Source organism: Dendropsophus ebraccatus, chromosome 4 (assembly GCF_027789765.1).
Source record: "Dendropsophus ebraccatus isolate aDenEbr1 chromosome 4, aDenEbr1.pat, whole genome shotgun sequence".
Taxonomy (NCBI): Eukaryota; Metazoa; Chordata; class Amphibia; order Anura; family Hylidae; genus Dendropsophus; species Dendropsophus ebraccatus.
In genome coordinates this window covers 97,479,435-97,502,171 of record NC_091457.1, presented here as the reverse complement: position 1 = coordinate 97,502,171, position 22,737 = coordinate 97,479,435, and the positions used below count along the sequence as shown (strand labels likewise).

Genomic DNA, 22,737 nt, shown 5'->3' with positions numbered 1-22,737 from the left:
GGCCACCACAGCCCTGAGGGTAATGGCCACCACAGCCCTGAGGGTAATGGCCACCACAGCCCTGAGGGTAATTGCCACCACAGCCCTGAGGGTAATTGCCACCACAGCCCTGAGGGTAATGGCCACCACAGCCCTAAGGGTAATGGCTGGCATAGGGTAATAGCTACCACAGGTATAGGGTAATGGCTACCTCAGTCCTGAGGGTAATGGCCACCACAGGCATAGGGTAATGGCTACCTCAGTCCTGAGGGTAATGGCCACCACAGGCATAGGGTAATGGCCACCACAGGCAGAAGTGCTGGGAACAGCAGGTTTTGGTGGCTGAGGGTTAGTAATAATAATAGTAGTATCATGTAGGCAGCATGTAATAAGCCCCTCTGCTAGAAGAGGCTGCGACCTCCCCATCACTAGCCGGGCAGCTGCTGCCTCCTCCCTCCCAGTATCGCCGCCCCCGGCCGCACAGCTCCGGGAGGATGGCCGGGCAGAGCCGGAGCGTGCTGCTGAGCTGGCTGCTCCTCTGCGCCCTGTGTGCGCCCTGCGCCGCCCGAAGCCTGACCAAGCGGGCGCTGCACCTGAAAGTCACCGACAAGGACGAGGTAATCGGCGGGGACAGCTCCTCCCGGACACGGAGAGCACGTAACGGGGCCGCCGGTCATGTATGTGCCGGGACCCACCGGTGGTATCATTTATCATGTCTGTGTATGGGCAGTGCTCAGTATCACTTCTCATGTTCTCTCTGTATGTGCAGCGCTCAGTATCACTTCTCATGTTCTCTCTGTATGGGCAGTGCTCAGTATCACTTCTCATGTTCTCTCTGTATGGGCAGTGCTCAGTATCACTTCTCATGTTCTCTCTGTATGGGCAGTGCTCAGTATCACTTCTCATGTTCTCTCTGTATGGGCAGTGCTCAGTATCACTTCTCATGTTCTCTCTGTATGGGCAGTGCTCAGTATCACTTCTCATGTTCTCTCTGTATGGGCAGCGCTCAGTATCACTTCTCATGTTCTCTCTGTATGGGCAGCGCTCAGTATCACTTCTCATGTTCTCTCTGTATGGGCAGTGCTCAGTATCACTTCTCATGTTCTCTCTGTATGGGCAGTGCTCAGTATCACTTCTCATGTTCTCTCTGTATGGGCAGCGCTCAGTATCACTTCTCATGTTCTCTCTGTATGGGCAGTGCTCAGTATCACTTCTCATGTTCTCTGTATGGGCAGCGCTCAGTATCACTTCTCATGTTCTCTCTGTATGGGCAGTGCTCAGTATCACTTCTCATGTTCTCTCTGTATGGGCAGCGCTCAGTATCACTTCTCATGTTCTCTCTGTATGGGCAGTGCTCAGTATCACTTCTCATGTTCTCTCTGTATGGGCAGTGCTCAGTATCACTTCTCATGTTCTCTCTGTATGGGCAGTGCTCAGTATCACTTCTCATGTTCTCTCTGTATGGGCAGTGCTCAGTATCACTTCTCATGTTCTCTCTGTATGGGCAGTGCTCAGTATCACTTCTCATGTTCTCTCTGTATGGGCAGTGCTCAGTATCACTTCTCATGTTCTCTCTGTATGGGCAGTGCTCAGTATCACTTCTCATGTTCTCTCTGTATGGGCAGTGCTCAGTATCACTTCTCATGTTCTCTCTGTATGGGCAGTGCTCAGTATCACTTCTCATGTTCTCTCTGTATGGGCAGCGCTCGGTATCACTTCTCATGTTCTCTATTTGTGGGCAATGCACAGTATCACTTATGTTTTATATGCATGGGCAGTGCACGGTATAACTTCTCCTGTTCTGTATGTTTGATACTGTATAGTACCAGTTCTTACATCCTGTGGGGATAACACTGCACAGTATTACTTCACATGTTCTGTATGTATAGGCACTGCATAGTATAACTTCTCATGTTTAGCATGATGGGCACTTCACAGTAGAACTTCCCATGTTATGTATGATGGGCACTGCACAGTATACCTTCTCATGTTCTGTATGATGGGCACTGCACAGTATAACTTCTCATGTTTAGCATGATGGGCACTGCACAGTAGAACTTCCCATGTTATGTATGATGGGCACTGCACAGTATACCTTCTCATGTTCTGTATGATGGGCACTGCACAGTATAACTTCTCATGTTCTGTATGATGGGCACTGCACAGTATAACTTCTCATGTTCTGTATGATGGGCACTGCACAGTATAACTTCTCATGTTCTGTATGTATAGACATTGTACAATCTAACGCGTATGTAATGAAATATAGTGATACCCCTGTGTGCAGGAGACCTGAAGGTTCTTTAAGCCTCATGGAGCCAACAGGAAATGCGCCACTGGTGGGGGGGATTGTGCCAAGTGCGGAGCAGACATCTGTTACTGATGAGGAGCCGCTATAGAGGGACAATGGCGCCGATAGGAATAAATATGGAGCATGTATCCAGGGTTTTCTATTGTCCATAGAGTGCGTTTACACGGAGCGATAATTTGCCCAATCGAACGATTAACGATTTCGAAGTAACAATGTTTTTTATAACGATCAGCGTTTAGACGGAACGATATATCGTTTGGAAAATTCGTTATTGCAATCGTTTTAAGATCGCTTAAGCCCATCTCACACACAGGGTGAATCGGTGAAGGACTGTTTGGACGAAGCCATCTGCAAATTTTTATCGAACGACCACCGACGATTTGAGAACATGTTTAAGTGCTAGGAGTGTTCACGCGAAAAGATTATCGCTAGAAAACAATCGTTATTGCAAATCTTTCAACAATAATCGTTTTGTCTAAAATCACCATTAGAGTGCACTCCATGTGGGAGAATTATTCCCACTTGGTCGGTAATTTCATCATATTTTGGAGCCCTGCTGGGTGTTGTCCTGCATATACTATTACTAACAATCAGGAGATATGGAGGTGGCCTATAGCTGGAATGAATGGATTCTGTCCGGGAGCAGTGTATGTTCCCAGCAGGAAGGGGTTAAGCCCGCTGCTCAGTGTTCAGTGAGGACAGCTGCAGTGTGTCTGTGCTGGAAACATACAATATATACAGAGGCTGAGCCTGCACTGACTGCGCTCCATCAGAGGAGCTATATCTGGCAGTATATAGGGAGGCCGGACCATGGGAGCTTACAATCTACCAGGGCCATCCCTCTCAGGTAATAGACTGTATACAGCACACCTGCTCCATGCTCCTGTGGGTTTCTGCACAGAGCCCCATGGCCAGATGTTTGCTGGATGTCAGGATGGAGATAGGTAGCGCACTAGAACGCCTTCTTGTGGTGTTTTTTGTCCCAGGTTTTTTTTTTATCCTTGACATTTTTTGTAGAATGCAGAATGCTCTGTCTAAGATACATATAAAAGCAGACCTTCGGGTCACATGTAGCCGGCTAAAGGTCCAGTCAGTCTACACAAAGCTGGGTGACAACCACATTGGGGAACACTCCTGTGTACCCTGATATCAGGGGAGGGGGCACCACATTAAGGAACACTCCTGTGCACCCTGATATCAGGAGAGGGGGCACCACATTGGGGAACACTGCTGTGTACTGTGATATCAGGGGAGGGGGCACCACATTAAGGAACACTCCTGTGCACCCTGATATCAGGAGAGGGGGCACCACATTGGGGAACACTGCTGTGTACTGTGATATCAGGGGAGGGGGCACCACATTAAGGAACACTCCTGTGCACCCTGATATCAGGAGAGGGGGCACCACATTGGGGAACACTGCTGTGTACCCTGATATCAGGGGAGGGGGCACCACATTAAGGAACACTTCTGTGTACTGTGATATCAAGAGAGGGGGCACCACATTAAGGAACACTCCTGTGTACCCTGATATGAGGGGAGGGGGCACCACATTAAGGAACACTCCTGTGTACCGTGATATCAGGGGAGGGGGTACCACATTGGGGAACACTGCTGTGTACTGTGATGTCAGGGGAGGGGGCACTACATTAAGGAACACTCCTGTGTACCGTGATATCAGGGGAGGGGGTACCACATTGGGGAACACTGCTGTGTACTGTGATGTCAGGGGAGGGGCCACCATATTGGGTTACACTGCTGTGTACCGTGATGTCAGGGGAGGGGGCACCACATTAAGGAACACTCCTGTGCACCCTGATATCAGGAGAGGGGGCACCACATTGGGGAACACTGCTGTGTACCCTGATATCAGGGGAGGGGGCACCACATTAAGGAACACTCCTGTGCACCCTGATATCAGGAGAGGGGACACCACATTAAGGAACACTCATGTGTACCCTGATATCAGGGGAGGGGGCACCACATTAAGGAACACTCCTGTGTACCGTGATATCAGGGGAGGGGGCACCACATTGGGGAACACTCCTGTGTACCGTGATATCAGGGGAGGGGGCACCACATTGGGGAACACTGCTGTGTACCGTGATATCAGGAGAGGGGGCACCACATTGGGGAACACTCCTGTGTACCATGATATCAGGGGAGGGGGCACCACATTGGGGAACACTGCTGTGTACCGTGATGTCAGGGGACGGGGCACCACATTGGGGAACACTGCTGTGTACCATGATATCAGGGGAGGGGGCACTACATTGGGGAACACTGCTGTGTACTGTGATGTCAGGGGAGGGGGCACTACATTAAGGAACACTCCTGTGTACCCTGATATCAGGGGAGGGGGCACCACATTGGGGAACACTGCTGTGTACTGTGATGTCAGGGGAGGGGGCACCATATTGGGTAACACTGCTGTGTACCGTGATGTCAGGGGAGGGGGCACCACATTAAGGAACACTCCTGTGCACCCTGATATCAGGAGAGGGGGCACCACATTGGGGAACACTGCTGTGTACCCTGATATCAGGGGAGGGGGCACCACATTAAGGAACACTCCTGTGCACCCTGATATCAGGAGAGGGGGCACCACATTGGGGAACACTGCTGTGTACCCTGATATCAGGGGAGGGGGCACCACATTAAGGAACACTCCTGTGCACCCTGATATCAGGAGAGGGGACACCACATTAAGGAACACTCATGTGTACCCTGATATCAGGGGAGGGGGCACCACATTAAGGAACACTCCTGTGTACCGTGATATCAGGGGAGGGGGCACCACATTGGGGAACACTCCTGTGTACCGTGATATCAGGGGAGGGGGCACCACATTGGGGAACACTGCTGTGTACCGTGATATCAGGAGAGGGGGCACCACATTGGGGAACACTCCTGTGTACCATGATATCAGGGGAGGGGGCACCACATTGGGGAACACTGCTGTGTACCGTGATGTCAGGGGACGGGGCACCACATTGGGGAACACTGCTGTGTACCATGATATCAGGGGAGGGGGCACTACATTGGGGAACACTGCTGTGTACTGTGATGTCAGGGGAGGGGGCACTACATTAAGGAACACTCCTGTGTACCCTGATATCAGGGGAGGGGGCACCACATTGGGGAACACTGCTGTGTACTGTGATGTCAGGGGAGGGGGCACCATATTGGGTAACACTGCTGTGTACCGTGATGTCAGGGGAGGGGGCACCACATTGGGGAACACTGCTGTGTACCGTGATGTCAGGGGAGGGGGCACCACATTGGGGAACACTGCTGTGTACCGTGATATCAGGGGAGGGGGCACCACATTGGCGAACACTGCTGTGTACCGTGATGTCAGGGGAGGGGGCACCACATTGGGGAACACTGCTGTGTACCGTGATGTCAGGGGAGGGGGCACCACATTGGGGAACACTGCTGTGTACCGTGATGTCAGGGGAGGGGGCACCACATTGGGGAACACTGCTGTGTACAGTGATGTCAGGGGAGGGGGCACCACATTAGGGAACACTGCTGTGTACTGTGATGTCAGGGGAGGGGGCACCACATTAGGGAACACTGCTGTGTACCGTGATGTCAGGGGAGGGGGCACCACATTAGGGAACACTCCTGTGTACTGTGATGTCAGGGGAGGGGGCACCATTTGCTTGCTTTCCGTTGTTTTGTTAGGACTGATCTGGCTGGAGCTTAGGTTGTCTTTGGGATCACTCTCAAAGGTCTACATCCTGGGAGTTCGGATGAGGACACGCTGCTGGTGACATGACAATATCCTGGCAGTGCCAGGGGTGGGCAGCCTAGACTCACTTATGAGGGGGAGCACAGCTGGAGACATTGGTGAACAAGTATTAGAATATTCCACATGTGACATTATCTGCGAGTACAGGACAGACAGGACTAGCAGAGCTGGGGCACTGACATTATCCCCCCGTGTAAGGCATTTACCCTATCTTGACTTGTCTGACCTGAATTGACCTGAGAGAGCGCCGAATATTGTGTGATTGCTATAAAGTGCAGCCCATTCTGATCCAGGCACCATCATGTGTGAGTAAAGTGCATGTTAAAGTATTGGAGAGTCTGTTTTTGTATATCAGGGTCAGAAACAAGTACTTGGCTGCGCAGACCCTCACTCTGCCCCAAAGTGTTTGTCTTTGAAATATTAGGAGGTAAAGTAAATATAGCGCTGACTCCCATCATGTACCGAGCAGCTGGTCCCATCGTGTCCTGCGATTTGTGACATTCCTGGGATGTCGTTGCTATAACTTGTACTACAGCACCATCTGCAGGATAGCGGTGGTAGTGTGACCAGATCTGCTCTCGGCACACGTATGTGCAGATTTCCTTGATGTATCAGTCCTCTGTGTGTGGGGGATCTGGAGTGTACTGTATGCAGCTCTGGCACCACCCTTGAGCTCCGTTGTTATTATTGAATGCCACCCCACCTCCTTCTCATGAGACATAAAGGGTATGATGTGCATATGATCTCTCATGGAACCACCTGATTCTCACAACTTGTGCCCCTTTTATTTCCCCAGGACTATGAATACCCATTGTACCCGCACAATACCAACTACCAAAAGAACGACCGCTGCCCTCCCCCGCCACAGACTCTGCCGGAGCGTGCCTGCGATGTGCTGAGCTGCAGATCTGACTCTGAATGTGAACGCCACAAGCGGTGCTGCTTTAATGGATGCATATATGCCTGTTTGGAGTCTGTGCAGCCCCCTCCAGGTAATGTGACTCCCCAATACTGTAGGGGTACAGCCTCTACAATTGTTGCATCATATTTACTGCAGATTATCCCCATTGACTTAAATATGGAATGTTAAAACTTTCAACAGTTCAATAGTATCTGACACTTTCATTGTTAACACGGGGGGAGGGCATATTTATCATTATGCGCCCCTTCTGCTGTGGCCTCCCCCCGTACCTGATTTACCATGGTTTACAGCGTAAACCATGCAGAAATCAACACCTGCAGACGCAGGTCCCTGGCTTTACTAAGAGGCATGCTCCTTAGTAAATCTGGCCAGGTAATGTTCCCCAATGTTCCCCCACACAGAACTCCATCAAGTTCAATAGCCACAAAGCCTCACATGATAAGTGTGGAAATTAAATATGAAACGTATCCACATTTACATTTACACACAGTATTTTTGCTCAGTATTTTGATCTGTATTTTTGCACTAAAACCAGGAGTGGATTGAAAACACAGAAAGGCTATGTTCACACTGTATTGCGATTAAGTGGGTGGCCATTATTTAATGGCAAATAACATCTGTTATTTAAAAACACCAGCTGGCAAATACTGCCAACTATTTGCCATTTAATGGCGGCCGTCCACTAAATTTGTGGGAACATAGCCTTTCTGTGTTTTTAATCCACTCCTGGTTTTGGTTGAAAAATACTGAGCAAAAATAATGTGTGTGAACATAACTGTATGCACTGACCTCCAAATTAAGAGGCTGTACTTAAGTTTGAGTTATCAAAAGCTTGTGATTCTTCTGTTGCAGTCCAGGCACAACGTACAAACATTGGCTCAAGGCGGATGTGTCACCATCCCAATGCCCAGACACACCGCTCTGTTGCGGACATTTCAGAGGTGACGCCTCCTTCCTCATGTGCACATACCCGGGAGGACTGGGGAGAAAAATGTCAACCTGTGCAGTAAACCACATATCAATATTATACATATATAAAACACATGATGCTTAGTCACAATAAATAATTACATCTTATACCGATTTACTGCATTTATAATTATAATGTACTGTATACACACGCATAATCTTGGGTATTAGAGATGAAAAAACTTCAATCCTTTAGGACTCAAGTCTAGTGATCCACACACCTCACATCACCTCTCCCAGTTCTCCTCACCATCAGCACAACACTCCAACTGCTCCACCACTTGCCATTGCCTTGCTGGAAGAAATGTCCGGCTAATGTGGTGTCCCCAAATTCTCTCTCTTTGTGTATGTGGGTGCTGATAAAGGTATATTAGTAAGAAGACAGCTAAGAGCAAACATTTTTATGCAGGCTTTTGAAGAGACATATGTTGCTAATGGCGGTGTGCCGACGTCCTCCACATAGGTGAGATAAATGAATGACGTTTGCCACTGTGGACAGAGAGTGAAAAGTTTATTGACCATCTGAATTCCTTTCATGAATCTGTCAAATTTTCACTTGAATATTAATAAAATGTAATGCAGAGATGAGAAGTAGTGGTATAGATTTCACCACCATGATGTACTCTAAACCAAGGGAAATAATTGCCTTATGTGTTTAAGAGCTTACCCAAAAAACAATTCATACATGCGAAAAGCATAGCAAGCACAAACATGGTGTATCTGGTTAATTCAGAAAAGAGGTGTTATAGAGAGACTTAGAATAGAAAGGAGTATTAAAACAGGTGAACTGTGACAGAAACCTACAAAAGTAAGGAAAACAGATACCAGAAAAAGGATTCCCCACCTTCTGTGATGAAATTGCATACGTCTATTATCAGGTGCTCCTGCAGGTTGCGGTAAGTTGGCCTGACATGCAGGAAGATTAAGGTCTGTTTAAACTGACATAAAGTCATAATTAGGAGGTACAGCCCAGGAATGAAGGGAGAGGATTTAGGGAAACCACATTAGCCAGACATTTCTTCAAGCAAGGTAACCAAGTTGTGTGATCTACTATGGCAAGTAGTGGAGCAGTTGGAGTGTTGTGCTGATGGTGAGGGATATCATAAGAGGTTTATCCGATGTGAAACATTCTGGATCACTAGACTTGAGACACTGAGTCCTAAGGGAGAGATATATAAGATATGTGGTATCACTGCCTTTTATCAGTAAGCACACGCAGGCGTGTGTATATGCATAACTGCTTCTTTTGGAATATGGTAAATAGGTATAAGATGTAATTAATTATTGTAAGTATTATGTGTTTTACATACATATACCTACAATAATATTGGTATGTAGTAGTGGTTAATTGCAAAGGTGTATATATTTCTCCCCTCTGTGCAAATGAGGAAGGAGGCTTGACCTCCAAAATGTCCGCAGCAGAGCGCCGTGTGTGGGCATTGGGATGGTGATACATCAGCCTTGAGCCAGTGTGTATGCTATTAGTGACCCTTGTGTCACTACTAGAGGTGACTGACTGTCCTGTGTGATGGCTCCCCAGATTATCACACCAGTAGTTGGGTCAGTGTGTCACTCCATCTCAAAGGCAGGGCTGAAGTGCTCACCATGAGGTCTTTATACTCTAACACCCTTTTGGATCCTAAAAAGAACCCGGAAAATTTGCCAAATGCAATATGGTTCTAGTCCATAGCAATCCAGGAAACTAAGGAAGTAGCTGGCTGTCAATGGTCGGGCAATTAGAGTATTGTTGTACTGTGTTAGCCATAGAAATCAGTAGAATAGAGAAGAAATCAGGCGATACCTTTTAGAGGCTAACTGAGTATATTTCCCATCGTCAGACATAATGTTATACAACCAACAAAACACAGTAATCACTGAACTCAAGGAGATCAGTGAAAAAAATTCCAATGAAGTACTCAATCAAGAGTCAATTTAAATATGCAAAACAAGAGTCCGTGGAGCCTCGGTTGTGAGTCTCAAAACACGGGATAGGCAGATTTCTCTAGCCTGTTGCCACGGCGTGCCTCCATGATGGGGAGAGCACCACACCACCCTGATAGATAGCCCCTTAAGTCCCACTTGGTTGCGACTATTGGGACATAAATAGGGAAATAACAGGGTGGCCCCTTTTTGTCAACGTCTAACTCAAGGTGCAAGTATTGCGATCATGACAAGGGCTTGCCAAGGCAGGCATCCATCCACAGACAGCCGTTTCGGGGTATTTGCCCCTCGTCAGTGCTGAGCAGGAGAATGACGGCTCCATTCATGCTCTATGTGCGTTGGACTCATCTCTGCAGCGCACGCTGGGCTTCCGACAAGGATATCTCCATCCCAGGACCGGGTCCAGGAGCGGAACTTGGCGAGATTGGGTAAGTATCCGGGGGTCTAGCGGGGGGTCGGGCGGCCTTCACCCCGGCACGGGGGGTGACAGGTTCCCTTTAACCCCTAGACGACCTAGGACGTACCGGTACGTCCTGGAAGTCTGTCCCCAGACGACCCTGGACATACCGGTACGTCCTGAGCTATGAAGCGTGCTCCGGAGCGGAGCGCGCTTCATAGCAGGTGGGGGCCGGCGGCACCGTTAATGACACGCTGCAGCGTGACATTAACTCCTTAAACGCTGCAGCGTTTAAGTGTAAGTGACGGGGAGTCCCCTGTCACTTACCGATCGGGACCCCCACAGTGTGACTGCGGGGGTCCCTATCGTTAAACGGACCGCCCGGAGATCTTTCACCTGCCTCCATGCGGTCCGATCGGCGCTCTGGTCACTGAGCCTGCACAGGCAGGCTCAATGAGCAGAGAGCCGATAACACTGATTAATGTGTAACATGAAAGTAATGAATGTACAAGTCCCCCAAAGGGACTTAAAATGTATTAAAAAAAAAAAAAGTTAAAATCACTACCACACTGCCCCAAAACCCCTCCCCCAATAAAAGTCTAAATCACCCCATTTCCCATTATATAAATAAAACCTATAAAAATAAATAAATAAACATATAATATACCGTAGCTTGCGTAATTGTCCGATCTATTAAAATATAACAAGCGTCATTGTGAACGGTGTACAAGAAAAGAGGGAAAAAAGTGCGCGGATTACTGATTTTATGTTACATTATAAATAGAAAAAACGTCTGATCTTCATAAATATGGTATTAATAAAAACTAGAGATCATGTCGGAAAAAATGACACCCCATACAGCCCCATAGGGGAAAAAATAAAACTGCTATAAGCGTCACAATAGGCCCATTTTATTAATATTTAATTGCCAAAAGAAAGGATTTCATAAAAAAAAAAATATATATAACATTAGAGAATCTGTGTAACCTGCATATGGTTGTGTTCGGACTGACCTATAGAATAGTGGTATCATGTCGCTTTTACCATATAGTGTATTACGTAGACACAGGAACCCCCCAAATGTTACCATATTAAATTCTTTTTTACGATTTCATCTATTTATATCTTCATAAATAATATATTTGGGATTCCGTCATACATGTTATGGTAAAATGAAAGACGCCATTACAAAGTACAACTTTTCCTGTAACAAATAAGCCATTATATGGCCTTGTAGATAGAAAACTGAAAGTGCTAGAGCTCTCAGAAGGGGAGGAGGGAAAAACGAAAGCGCAAAGAACAAAATTTGCGCAGTCCACTGGGTCATTTTGGGCCTGGTCCTCAAAGGGTTAAAGGGAATCTGTGTCTGCTTTTCTTTGTGGTTTTTCTCTCTGCAAAAGAATATTCTGCATCCAGAGAACAACAACAAAGAAAAAATGATGCAGTGTCTCTTGTCTTTAGCATTGAAGGGGTGCACATCCCATGAGTCAATAGCCACTATGGGTGCACCAGGCAGGGGAGGGGGAAAAGGGGCCCTGCACCCCTGATTTTTCTAGGTTTTGCCAGCTGCTGAAACACGTGGAAGAGAAATAAAAGGTTAGTGGAAGTGCAGTAAACTATATGTGCTCTGTACCTGTGTACATGTGGTGGAATTAACCCCTTCACATCCTGTGCATTGACACCAGCAGCGTCCTGGTAACTGTCATTGATCAATTACTTACTACTACTAATTACTTACTAATTTAGTAGCAGCCAGTAAATATAGCTGCATCTTCTCCAACAATAATGATTCTACCTGTCTCTTGCCTCATGTGTGCCCCCTGCTTGTCACTGAAAACTTAATCCCCTTTTCATTGTAGTTCTGGACTGGCTGGTGCAGCCCAAACCTCGCTGGCTGGGGGGGAACGGATGGTTATTGGATGGACCTGAAGAAGCATTGCAAGGTAAAGTCCATATCAGCCCAGTAATGGTAGGTGGCGACTAGTCATAAAGGCTGATGACAGGTCATTGGTGCTGATGGCTACTGACTCGTAATAAAAGATGAGCGAAGCTAAACGATCAGCTTTTGAATCCCGCTGTCTGTCAGCACTGTGGAGAAGGTCGAGACAGCCAAAGGACCAGCTGGAAAACATGGATAAGTTTCTGGAAAACCGAAAGCTGTATCTACAGTATGTTTTCCTCATGGTCTTCGGACTGTCTCCACTTTTTCCATGGAACGAGCCGACAGGATATTCAAAAGCCAATTGTTAAGCTTCGTACGAAGCGTGCTACATTCATCTGTACTCTTAATCATTAGTGATCATGGCTGTTGGTGACCGTCTTTGGCAGCTGATAACTGGTGATGATGGCTGTTGGTGACCGGTTATGGCAGCTGATAACTGGTGATGATGGCTGTTGGTGACCGGTTATGGCAGCTGACAACTGGTGATAATGGCTGTTGGTGATCGGTTATGGCAGCTGACAACTGGTGATGATGGCTGTTGGTGATCGGTTATGGCAGCTGACAACTGGTGATGATGGCTGTTGACAGGTGATAGGTGATGATGACAAATGATTATGGCTGATGACTGGTGGTAATGAAACATGACTGGTAATGACAGCTGATGAAGAGTGATGATGAAGGATGACACTGGTAATGATGGCAGTAGTGATGGATAGTTACAGGAAGAGGAGGCAAACATGATGTATGTCCAGGAAGAGCCTATTTCTGATAGGTTGAGTATAATGTGGTGCTGGAAGGCTTTACCCCAAAGCTCAGTAGATGGGCAGAGAAGACCTGATAAAAAGGAGTAGTTTGGTACCAGGAGGCTGGGTGCAAAGGATGCACTTTTCATGCCTAAAAGACCTGTGGCTGTTCCAGGGCAGTGTGTCAGTGAGCTGGATGCTGTGGCTTTTTTACTGCGAGAAACAGGGATAGAGGCTGGAGTGAAAAAAAAGAAGACTGTGGAGATGCTTCATACTTGGTCATCTAGTATGCTTTTGGGGGACCTATTGTCAGGAGGTGCTATATGGTTTTGCATAGGCTGTGTCCCAGTTTTCCAGACGGTCCTCCGGCTGTATCCACCCTCTTCATGGAGGCTGCAGACAGCGGGAATCAGATGCCGAGAGTTCAGGTTCATACGAACCCCAACCTCGGCAGGTTCGCTCATCTCTAGTTACATCAAGAGATTATTGGCGGTATCTAGGTAATGTTAAAAGGCAATGATTAGCCGATCATTGTCTTTCAACATGTTGAAAGAGAACAATGCCGCTAGCGATGGTCTGCTGGCCATAGCTCCGTTTAATGGGAGTGGTAACAGCAGACTGCCGCTATCTGTGTAAGGGTTTCACAGGTGCTAATATTCATTGGAGACGTTGTGCACAGTATAGAGAAAGTGTTTTTTGTGGCAAAGAAGGTTGTATAAATGGATAGAGAAGTTCAAGGAAAGTAGCACAAGTTTTAGCCATAAAGAAGAAGCCCATCCCCTGAAAGAAGCCATAAGAGGTCATGTCTGATGAAGAGGTGAAGACAGCGGTGCAGTTATGGCTCGAAACTCAGCCAAAAAAAAACGTTTTATAACTCAAGGAATACAAAATCCTGTTGATAGATGGACAAAATGTATTGAAAAGCCGGGAGATTATGTGAAAAAAATGTATTTAATATGTGATGTAACTCACTGAAATAAATTCCACAGAGAGTTCAGATGATATTTGACTCATACTTTTAAATATCTTGTATTAAAAGTACTGTTCTAGGATTATAGACTGTTTTAGAACAGTTCTAGAGTGTTCCATACCATGAGGAGTGACCAGAAACCACTGTGGGTGGATTTATCAAGTCTATGCTGGTCTTAGAGAAATCCCTGCCTTTATGCCTCATGCCAGATGTACTCAGAGGTGCACGCTACGAGGGGTAAAATCATGATAAATCAGGTGCAGGAGGTGGCCACGCCTCTTCCTCATCTTGTCCATCAGGCGAGCAGGACGTATGTTGGTGGAAAGTCAATCAAGTGGTTTGTACAAAAATCTGAGACCTTTTCTAGACATACGCTGAGTGTGGGAGTGAAGAATTCCAAGTTTATAGTGCCAGAGTAAGGGCTGATTCCCACGCCTGTAATTTTGCTGACCCTACAGATGGGGAAGCCCTGTAATGGAACGTTTCCCAGCCTAGCATGATCTAGCAATTTCATACCAGGAGCGGGGAAACTGTTAGAATCTCCACAGTACTGTAGTGACAGAGCCGCACGGTATGATGTTGATGCATCATGCCAGGCAGGAAAACATTCCATTAGGCTTCCCTGTCCGTAAGGTCTGCAAATTTACGGACGTGTTAATGTGGCCTAAGGGCAATCTCCTAAGCTCCAATCTTCTATGTGTGAACCTGACCAGATTTTTTTTAAAAGGGTGCAAAATAGAAGCTGGTGTAAACTGCACATAACAGCCAATGGTAAAATAAATGCTGAGCTGTGATTGGTTGCTGTGGCCAGTTTACACCAGTTTCTATTTTGCACCTGTTAAAAAATGTGGGCCTGTTTGTTTTGCTATTATTGTTTTACAAGAGAAAGAAAAGTCTTCTGTTTATTAAATATGGTCTGCGACTGTATAGAATGGGCTAACCCTACTCCATAAGCAGTGGTTGACAGCTTTGTTATACAGCTTACACCAGCCTGCAGCTCTCAATATTGGAGGTATTTCCAATCCAGGTCCTTAACTCTGATGGTTTGATTCGTAGTGTACAGTCTATGTACGGACAATATATTGGGAACGTGTGAATGGCCCTTTGACGTAAAAGAAGTTTAATAACGTTTTTAATATATAATACAATAAAGCAAATAGTGATGGAAATCATGGGTTATGATTGGTGATGATAGGTGATTTTATAGTGATGATTGGTTTTGAATAGTGATGACTGGTAAGTATTAGTTATAACTGATGATGACAGATAACTGTGGTTATGGGCCATTATTAGTGATGAAGGTTCAGGACTGGTGATGCTTAGTGATGATGGCTGTAATGACAAATGACTGGTGATAACAGGAGCTGTCTGGTAATCATGAGTTATTAGTGCTGCCTGGTAAATGGTAATGAATGTCGGGGGCTGGTGATGCTTAGTGATGACAATTGATGATGATGATGAATTATGGAAATCTACAGAATCTGGAAATCTTTTCCTCCAGCTGAGAATTGTCTGTATTTTGCACATAGCGGAGGCCTGCAGCACAACAGAAGACGGCGATGAGCCTCTGCACTGCCCCACAGGGTATGAATGTCATATAATAAACCCGGGCAGCCCAGCTGAGGGTATCCCAAATAGAGGACAGTGCATCAAGCAGAGGGGTAACTCAGGTAAGTATGAGAAACTACTAGGTTTGTCTCTTTCTCCGAATGAGGGGAGAGGTCGGCATGTGTATGGAATCAGTAATTCATTGGTTATTTATGTCTTATTCCAGATGGGAGGAGCCTGAGACACAAATATCCCAAAGATTATATTGGTGAGTGCAGATCTTATAGCCTCCTGTAAATAAAGCGGCTTTATCACAGACTTTGTTTAATTCCTCACCATTTCTATCAATGCTTTATGTCAATAAATGGAGCATCCTTGTTTACATCTAGAGACTGAAAACAAATCCTGACCTAACGCTACTCAGGCTGGGTTCACATTGGGGCCTCTGTCACAGATTCCATTCGCAAACTGAGTCGGCCGGTCACCAGCAGACCCCACAGACTTTTATTTGTAATCATCTGGTCGGATTCTGCCATGTAGGCCCAGAACTGAGCATCCGATGCAGATGTGAACCTAGCTTTACTGCTGTTTGTTATATTTTATCAGTCTAGATCAGTGGAGATCTGTAGGTCATTTTCAGGTTTACCATACATGTGAGACCACCTGCCCACTGGGAGGTCAAGATACAGTGAATATAGTTTGAGGCTTTAGGAAACATTCAAGAGCTGCATCTGTTGCTCCTATAATGTGGTGGGTTGCCTATTACTCATGTAGACAAGCCTTCACGACTAATCCCCTTTACTGATAGTTTGTTACATTGTATGAGTGCAGGTTACATATATCAATCTGAAGCTTGCTTTACTAATATTCTTAAAGCGAATTTACCATCAGTACATTCACTTTAAGTGTTTCACGTGAATAGAATGGCGCAGGGAAGCCAGTGCTGCAGTCCTTTTTTTTTTTTTTTTTTTTTATTACCGTGGGCCATTCTATTCCTGGGTACCGGCCGGGGGTGAAGCACTGGAGGCAGGTCGGCCCACCTCCAGTTCTTCAGCCCAGGCTGGTGCCCAGGAATAGAATGGCACCATATGCAGGAACCAGCCCGTGGTTCAAAAAAAGGTCCGCGGTACTGGCTTCCCCGTGCCGGCGCTGTTCTATCCATGTGAGACACTTAAAGCGAAAGTACTGATGGTACCTTCACTTTAACATGGAGGAGTCAGGCATCTCACATTATAAAATGAAAGAACTTCATTGTCGGTGTTCCTTGTATCATTGATCATGTTATAATCTAATGGACAGGGACATCTCTGTGTTGCAGATGGGAATTATAACAGTGTTGTGGTCGGAGTTGATAAACAGACTCAAAAGCAGCTTGGATAGAGGTCAGTATACAGTGTCCAACATTTAGCTCTACCTTCTATTATATACACAGTTTGAGGGTAGGTTTACATGTACACGATCCTCAGCGGATTTCACGCTGTGAGTTCCACAGTGAAGTCCGCTGCAATTCCTGATACTGCCATTTTTTTTAGCTTGACATACTCGCAGTAGATTTTTCATTCCTCTGTAAGGGTGGGTTCATACTACGGAATTCTCGTGGACAATGTCCGCGGAATTTCGCAGTATGTCCGCGCGCACGGCCGCACGCATTTCAGCCGGCTCCATAGACACCATTCTATGGGCCGGCGTATTCCGCTATCCACCGAAAGAAGTGACATGTCACTTCTTTCGGCGGATAGCGGAAGACACCAGCCCATAGAATGGTGTCTATGGAGCCCGTGGAAAGGCGCGCGGACAGCTGACGGAATTCCGCGGAGGTTATCCGTGAGAATTGCGTAGTGTGAACCCACCTCAAGCATGTAAAGCCCCTTCACACTTAACCCAGTTCTGCCCAGCTAATACATTGCCTGCCCTTTCTCCTGCTTGCTTCTCAGGCTCCCAGCTCACTGACATCCCATTGATTGGCTGAGGGGGCACCAGGAAGCTGGCAGCCTGAGAAGCAAGCAGGAGCGCGGGCAGGTAACTCATTAGCCGGGCAGAGCTGGGTTAAATGGGAAGGGGCTTTACATACTTGCAGAGGAATGAAAAATCCTCTTCAAGTATGTGAAAGGACAATATCAAGAATCGCAGCAGATTTTGCTGCGGTCTTCGCAGCATGAAATCCGCTGCGATCCTATAATTGTTAACCTACCCTAAAAGGATTTTTCCACAAGAAACACTTGACAAGTCATAGAGTTGTCAGATCAATAGACCTGAATGAAGTGGCAGCTTTTGTGGGGTTTTATGGGGGCCTCTCCACTGTTCTTACAGGAATAAGCTGGAATCAGAGCTATATGGCTGTGCTTACCCCTCCTCTCTCCATATTGAAACATGAACACTAGAATGTGCCGAACATTCTTGTGTATGGGGAGGATGGGAGAGATAACTAAAGGAAACTTAAAAAACACCTGTTATGCTATGGAAATTTGCTGTAGCAGCACCCAGCACACTTCCCAGACATGCTTTTACACCCCCCTCCCTGCAATGTACAACCCGCAAACAAACTATAAACTTGGCGCACTGTTAAAGCATGTCTGGGAAGTGTGCTGGGTGCTGCTACAGCACATTTTCATAGCGTACCAGGCGTTTTTTAGGTGATTGGTTCCCTTTAACGGCCCTTTTACACGGAAAGATTATTGTGTGGAAAATCGTTATATCAATCGAATGTAAGCGATTATTTTTCAGTGTGTATGCAGGTAACAAACAACTAATGAAAATCAGTTGATATGTCGTTGATAGTATCTTTTGAGGTGACCATAAAATCATTGTTAATTGTTAACTAATCGTTGAGAAATCTTTTGTGCACGTACACACCATTCGTATGTAATTACAATTGTTTGTACGCTAAAGTATATGAACAACAATAATTGCGATCAGACTAATGACTATTGTTCCATGTATTATAGTGAATGATTTCAGGTCTTTCCCAAAAGCACTCGTTTGCAATTTATTCATCGTAAATTAGTGGAAACGAAAAATCACTTCATCTAATAGGACCTTAAAGTGTCACTGTCGTGAATTTTTTTTTTGCAGAAATCAATAGTCCAGGCGATTTTAAGAAACTTTGTAATTGGGTTTATTATCCGAAAAATGAATTTTTATCATGAAAAATCAGTTTGAAGCTCTCCCCCCTGTCTTTATTGTTCTCCTATGGAGAGAGCTAAAGAAAAGACCAAAACAGGACAACAAAGAGTTAATCTACAAATCCCTCACGGGATATCTGCTGTGACAGTCACCAGTGACCTGTCTGAGCTCGGATTACAGCTGTCACCCAGCTCCGTGCCTGTAATCCTCTGTTATCTGCTTTCTGCTGCCGGCTAACTCCCTCCTTCCTCCTCCCCCCTCCCCTCTCCCTAGAAAAGACAGGGTACGTCTCCTGCAACAAGTCACAATTTTTCAGAGTGGATGAAAAAGAGGAGGGAGGGGGGGACCTGGGAAAAGGCTTTTTACATGCAGATAATGGCAGATTTGGCTAATAAACCCAATTACAAAGTTTCTTAAAATCGCCTGGACTATTGATTTCTGCAAAAAAAAAAATACGAAAGTGACTCTTTAAGTCATGATGTTGATTTAACTGTGGAATGTTGCCTCAAAATAATGTGAAAGAGCTTTCCCTCTTTTGTATTAATAAATAATTGAATAATGAATATTAGATGACTCTCTAGTATACAGTCTTTGCTTCAATTACTCACCTTTTGTAAGATTTCTGCTTGCTGTCAGAGAATGGGAGCATACTTGTTGACATCTGTTATCTATTATTGCCCTAACCTGCTACTTCTTATTTTCTGCCAGTAAAATATATCAGTCCAGGCATCACAGAGCATTGTGTAGAAAGTGTCAGCAGCAGTGTGTGCATGATGGCAAACAGAGATCTGATTGTATAGTAGTTACCTTGTATAATTCATATCTTGTATCTACAGGTAGTCATTGACTCCTATTGGAGATGTATGGAGTGGCATCAGTCGTCAGCCATAAGGAGGCGTTTATACCTATATTAAATGTTATTCATTGATAATGACCTTGGTGATGTAACAACAGCCGTGGAACCCGAATCTTACTCTCATTTCTGGGCCGGAGCCTCAATCTCCCTTTGACAAATTAGATGAAGGATAAAGTTGCGCAGTAATTCAGGAAGGACGAAGACGTGATGTTTTCGCATCTTTCACAGCTGAAGAAACGTGTAACCACAAGAACAAAAAACTGAAAGCACTTAGATTTATTTTTTAGTTTGTATAGAGCGTCACTGGCCTGGTGAGGGGAGGGCAATGATCCCCAAATATTGTAGAAGGAGCTCAGAGCCAAATCTAATAAAGCTTTTATGTTTGAAGCCATTGTCCTGGATTGTGTTCATCCTTAGTAACTTGGTGTTTCCATGGAAACTATCCGCACCTACAACCTGAGCCCCTATACCTTATTTTAGCTGCCACCCAGTAGAGCTCAGCAGCAAAAATATATCCATTACCAGAATCTGTACAGTGCACAACTGTGCCCCATAATGGGTGCTTGGGTCGCATATGGGACAACTAATTCTTATAGCTGCCGCTGTCTTACATGACTTTGGGTGCTATTGCACAATGGGAGTCGCCACGTAGCTCTCGCTGTTACAGAACATGTAGAAATCCTGATGTTATCACCAATAAGGAATGTAATTAATGAGGCGATTTCACCACCCACCTTAATATAGACATAATTTTCCAGATGAGCGAGGGCAGTGGGTGAAACCAGTGCAGGTATCCAGGTCAGCCAAGGGTTGTACACATTCCACAAGTCACTTATCGATAATCAGGCAATTACTTGGTTGCTCCTTATCAGCCAGCACTGCCAGGTTGTGACATTTCTGTGTGGATGGCATGGTGGTTTCTGGAATCTGTAAAGATACTGGCCATCCACCTTTACTGTGCCCGGAGGGCGGGGGGGGGGGGGGTGTCATTATTAACTAATATTGCAATGTTGACTTACATTGTTCCTGTTTCTTCCAGTGTGAGGGCCTGTACACACTACGGAATCTGCGCTGAGATTCCGCTCGGAACCTCCTCCCGTGGGCTCTGCAGCGGATCCCGCCTGCTATCTCTTTCAATGGGAGGTCTTGCGCTCCTCTCCGCTCAAAGAATTGACGTGTCAATTAATTGAGGGGAGAGCGGAGGCGCGCTAGGCCTCCCATTGCAAGAGATAGCATGCAGGATTTGGTGTGGAGTCTGCTGGTGATGGTTCCGAACGGAATTTTGCCACCCATTCCATAGTGTGAGCGGGCCCCTTAGTCTTTACAGCAGTTCTGAGAGTTAACAAACCAGGATGTGTAGTATTACAGACCCTGAGAATATGTTCACACAGTGGACCCTTACTTACTAGGATTGTTGGGTTTTCAAAAACCCTACACATCAGAGTTTTAGTTTCCCAAACCAACAGATTTGTTAAAGTATTTGAAAAAACTTTTGACATTTCATAGAGACATGTCAAAAGTTTTGATTGATCCAGGTCTAAAGGCCCTACTACAAACACAGATATATCTGACAGATCATAGAAGCCAAAGCCACAAACAGACTATAAACAGACAACAGGTCAGAAAGGAAAGACTGAGATTCCTCCTCTTTTCAATTCCTGACCTGGCCTTAAGTGTTCAGACAAAAGTTTTTTTAAACAACAGTGGCACTTTAAGGTGTCTGATTGTCCTTAGTAAATTTGGTGGATTTTTCACATGACCAAACTAAAACCTGACCCAGACCCTGGTGGTGGCTGGTTTTAGATGGTTTGTTTAATAACTATGTCGGTAATTGTTTTTTGAAGGGACAGGCCCACTTTTCAGTTTTAAAACACAAAAAGACGGGTGGGTTAGAAACAGACAGGGAAAAACTAGTAACACTGGCAATTTAATGACAGAAAACATGTTACTATATAGGGGTGAATGTGCTTTAAGGCTTGTTTAGTAAGTAAATGGAGCCTTAAATTTTTAACAGTTTTTGGTGCGTTTAGAGTTTTATGTGTGTTTCACAAAAAAAGTATTTTCCTAATATTTCTAGCATTTAAAAGTGTTTAGGCGCACACAATTTTCCAAAAATGAATACAAATGCATGAAAAACGGACATTTTCAGATGTAAAGGTTCCAAAACAAGCTGATAGACTGGCCACTCAGCCAATCAGAGACTGGAGGGGCGTCCACACCAGTCACTGACTAGCTGAGCGGCCAGTCAGCTTGGTTGTGATGTGTCCGTGCTGGAGATCCCGAAGCTCGTGAGGGGTCCCGAGGCCGTTGCCGCCACTCACTGCGGGCACAGGTAGAGGTAAGTTCATGCTCCTGATCAAATTCCCCCCTGCCGGCTGCCAGATTTATAATCAGACAGACTTTTTCTTTATGAATACAAAGTGTGAACTGAAGCGGAAGTGCAGACAATCACTTAACATTTCCTGTTTTTAATTAGCAAGTTGTTCTGCCCAGATACAGGCTCATTACACAGCAAGCAAAAGGTGTGTGTATATGTGTATATATATATATATATATATGCATATTTTGCAGGTGCACATATATATATGGCAAAATATGCTGGTGCTATATATGAAATGAATTATTTATATCTACTGTATGTTCTAGGACATTGCCCCCTGGGAAATCTAATATGCCAAAAACACTGCAAAGACACCATCACGTGTCTCGACGTCTGTGAGCTAGCCAGACCTTCCTCCGGAAAGGAACAACCATGCCAAGGAATGTCTCCAGTCAAGGAAACCACCCTAGCAAGGTATCCATCTACAGACAGCTGTTTCGGGGTATTTGTCCCTCATCAGTGTGGAGTAGGATTCTGGCTAGTGAGAGCAATGCCTAGTAAATGCATGCAAAATGACGCTGGTTGACCTCGGGGAGATCAACAAAAACAATGCAGAGACAAAATCATGTGTCTCGACGTCAGTGTATTCTAGGACATTACCCCCTTGGAAATCAAATATGCAATAAAGACTGCAGAGACACCATCATGTGTCTCGACGTCAGTGAGCTAGCCAGACCTTGCTCCAGGAAGGAACAACCAAGCCAAGGAATGTCTCCAGTCAAGGAAACCACCCAAGCAAGGTATCCATCCACAGACAGCTGTTTCAGGGGATTTGCCCCTCATCAGTGTGGAGTAGGATTCTGGCTAGTGGGAGCAATGCCTAGTAAGTGCATGCAAAAGGACGCCGGTTGACCTCAGGGAGATGAACCAAAACAACGCAGAGACACCATCACGTGTCT

General features: G+C 45.7%; 1 protein-coding gene across 1 annotated transcript; it reads left to right on the top strand.

Moving 5' to 3' along the window:
- The first annotated feature begins 425 nt into the window (after positions 1-425).
- WFDC1 (WAP four-disulfide core domain 1) lies at positions 426-19,845 on the top strand. The gene is made up of 7 exons (XM_069968618.1): positions 426-596; positions 6,844-7,039; positions 12,136-12,219; positions 15,461-15,601; positions 15,706-15,747; positions 16,798-16,861; positions 19,439-19,845. The coding sequence occupies exons 1-6, from the start codon at positions 474-476 to the stop codon at positions 16,857-16,859; spliced, it is 648 nt and encodes a 215-aa protein (XP_069824719.1). The 5' UTR covers positions 426-473; the 3' UTR covers positions 16,860-16,861; positions 19,439-19,845.
- Positions 19,846-22,737: the final 2,892 nt, after the last annotated feature.

Coding starts and splice junctions, on each gene's coding strand:
- WFDC1 (XM_069968618.1), top strand. CDS start 474: ATGGCCGGGCAGAGCCGGAGCGTGCTGCTGAGCTGGCTGCTCCTCTGC. Junction 597..6,843: donor AAGTCACCGACAAGGACGAG/GTAATCGGCGGG, acceptor TTATTTCCCCAG/GACTATGAATACCCATTGTA. Junction 15,748..16,797: donor ATATCCCAAAGATTATATTG/GTGAGTGCAGAT, acceptor TCTGTGTTGCAG/ATGGGAATTATAACAGTGTT.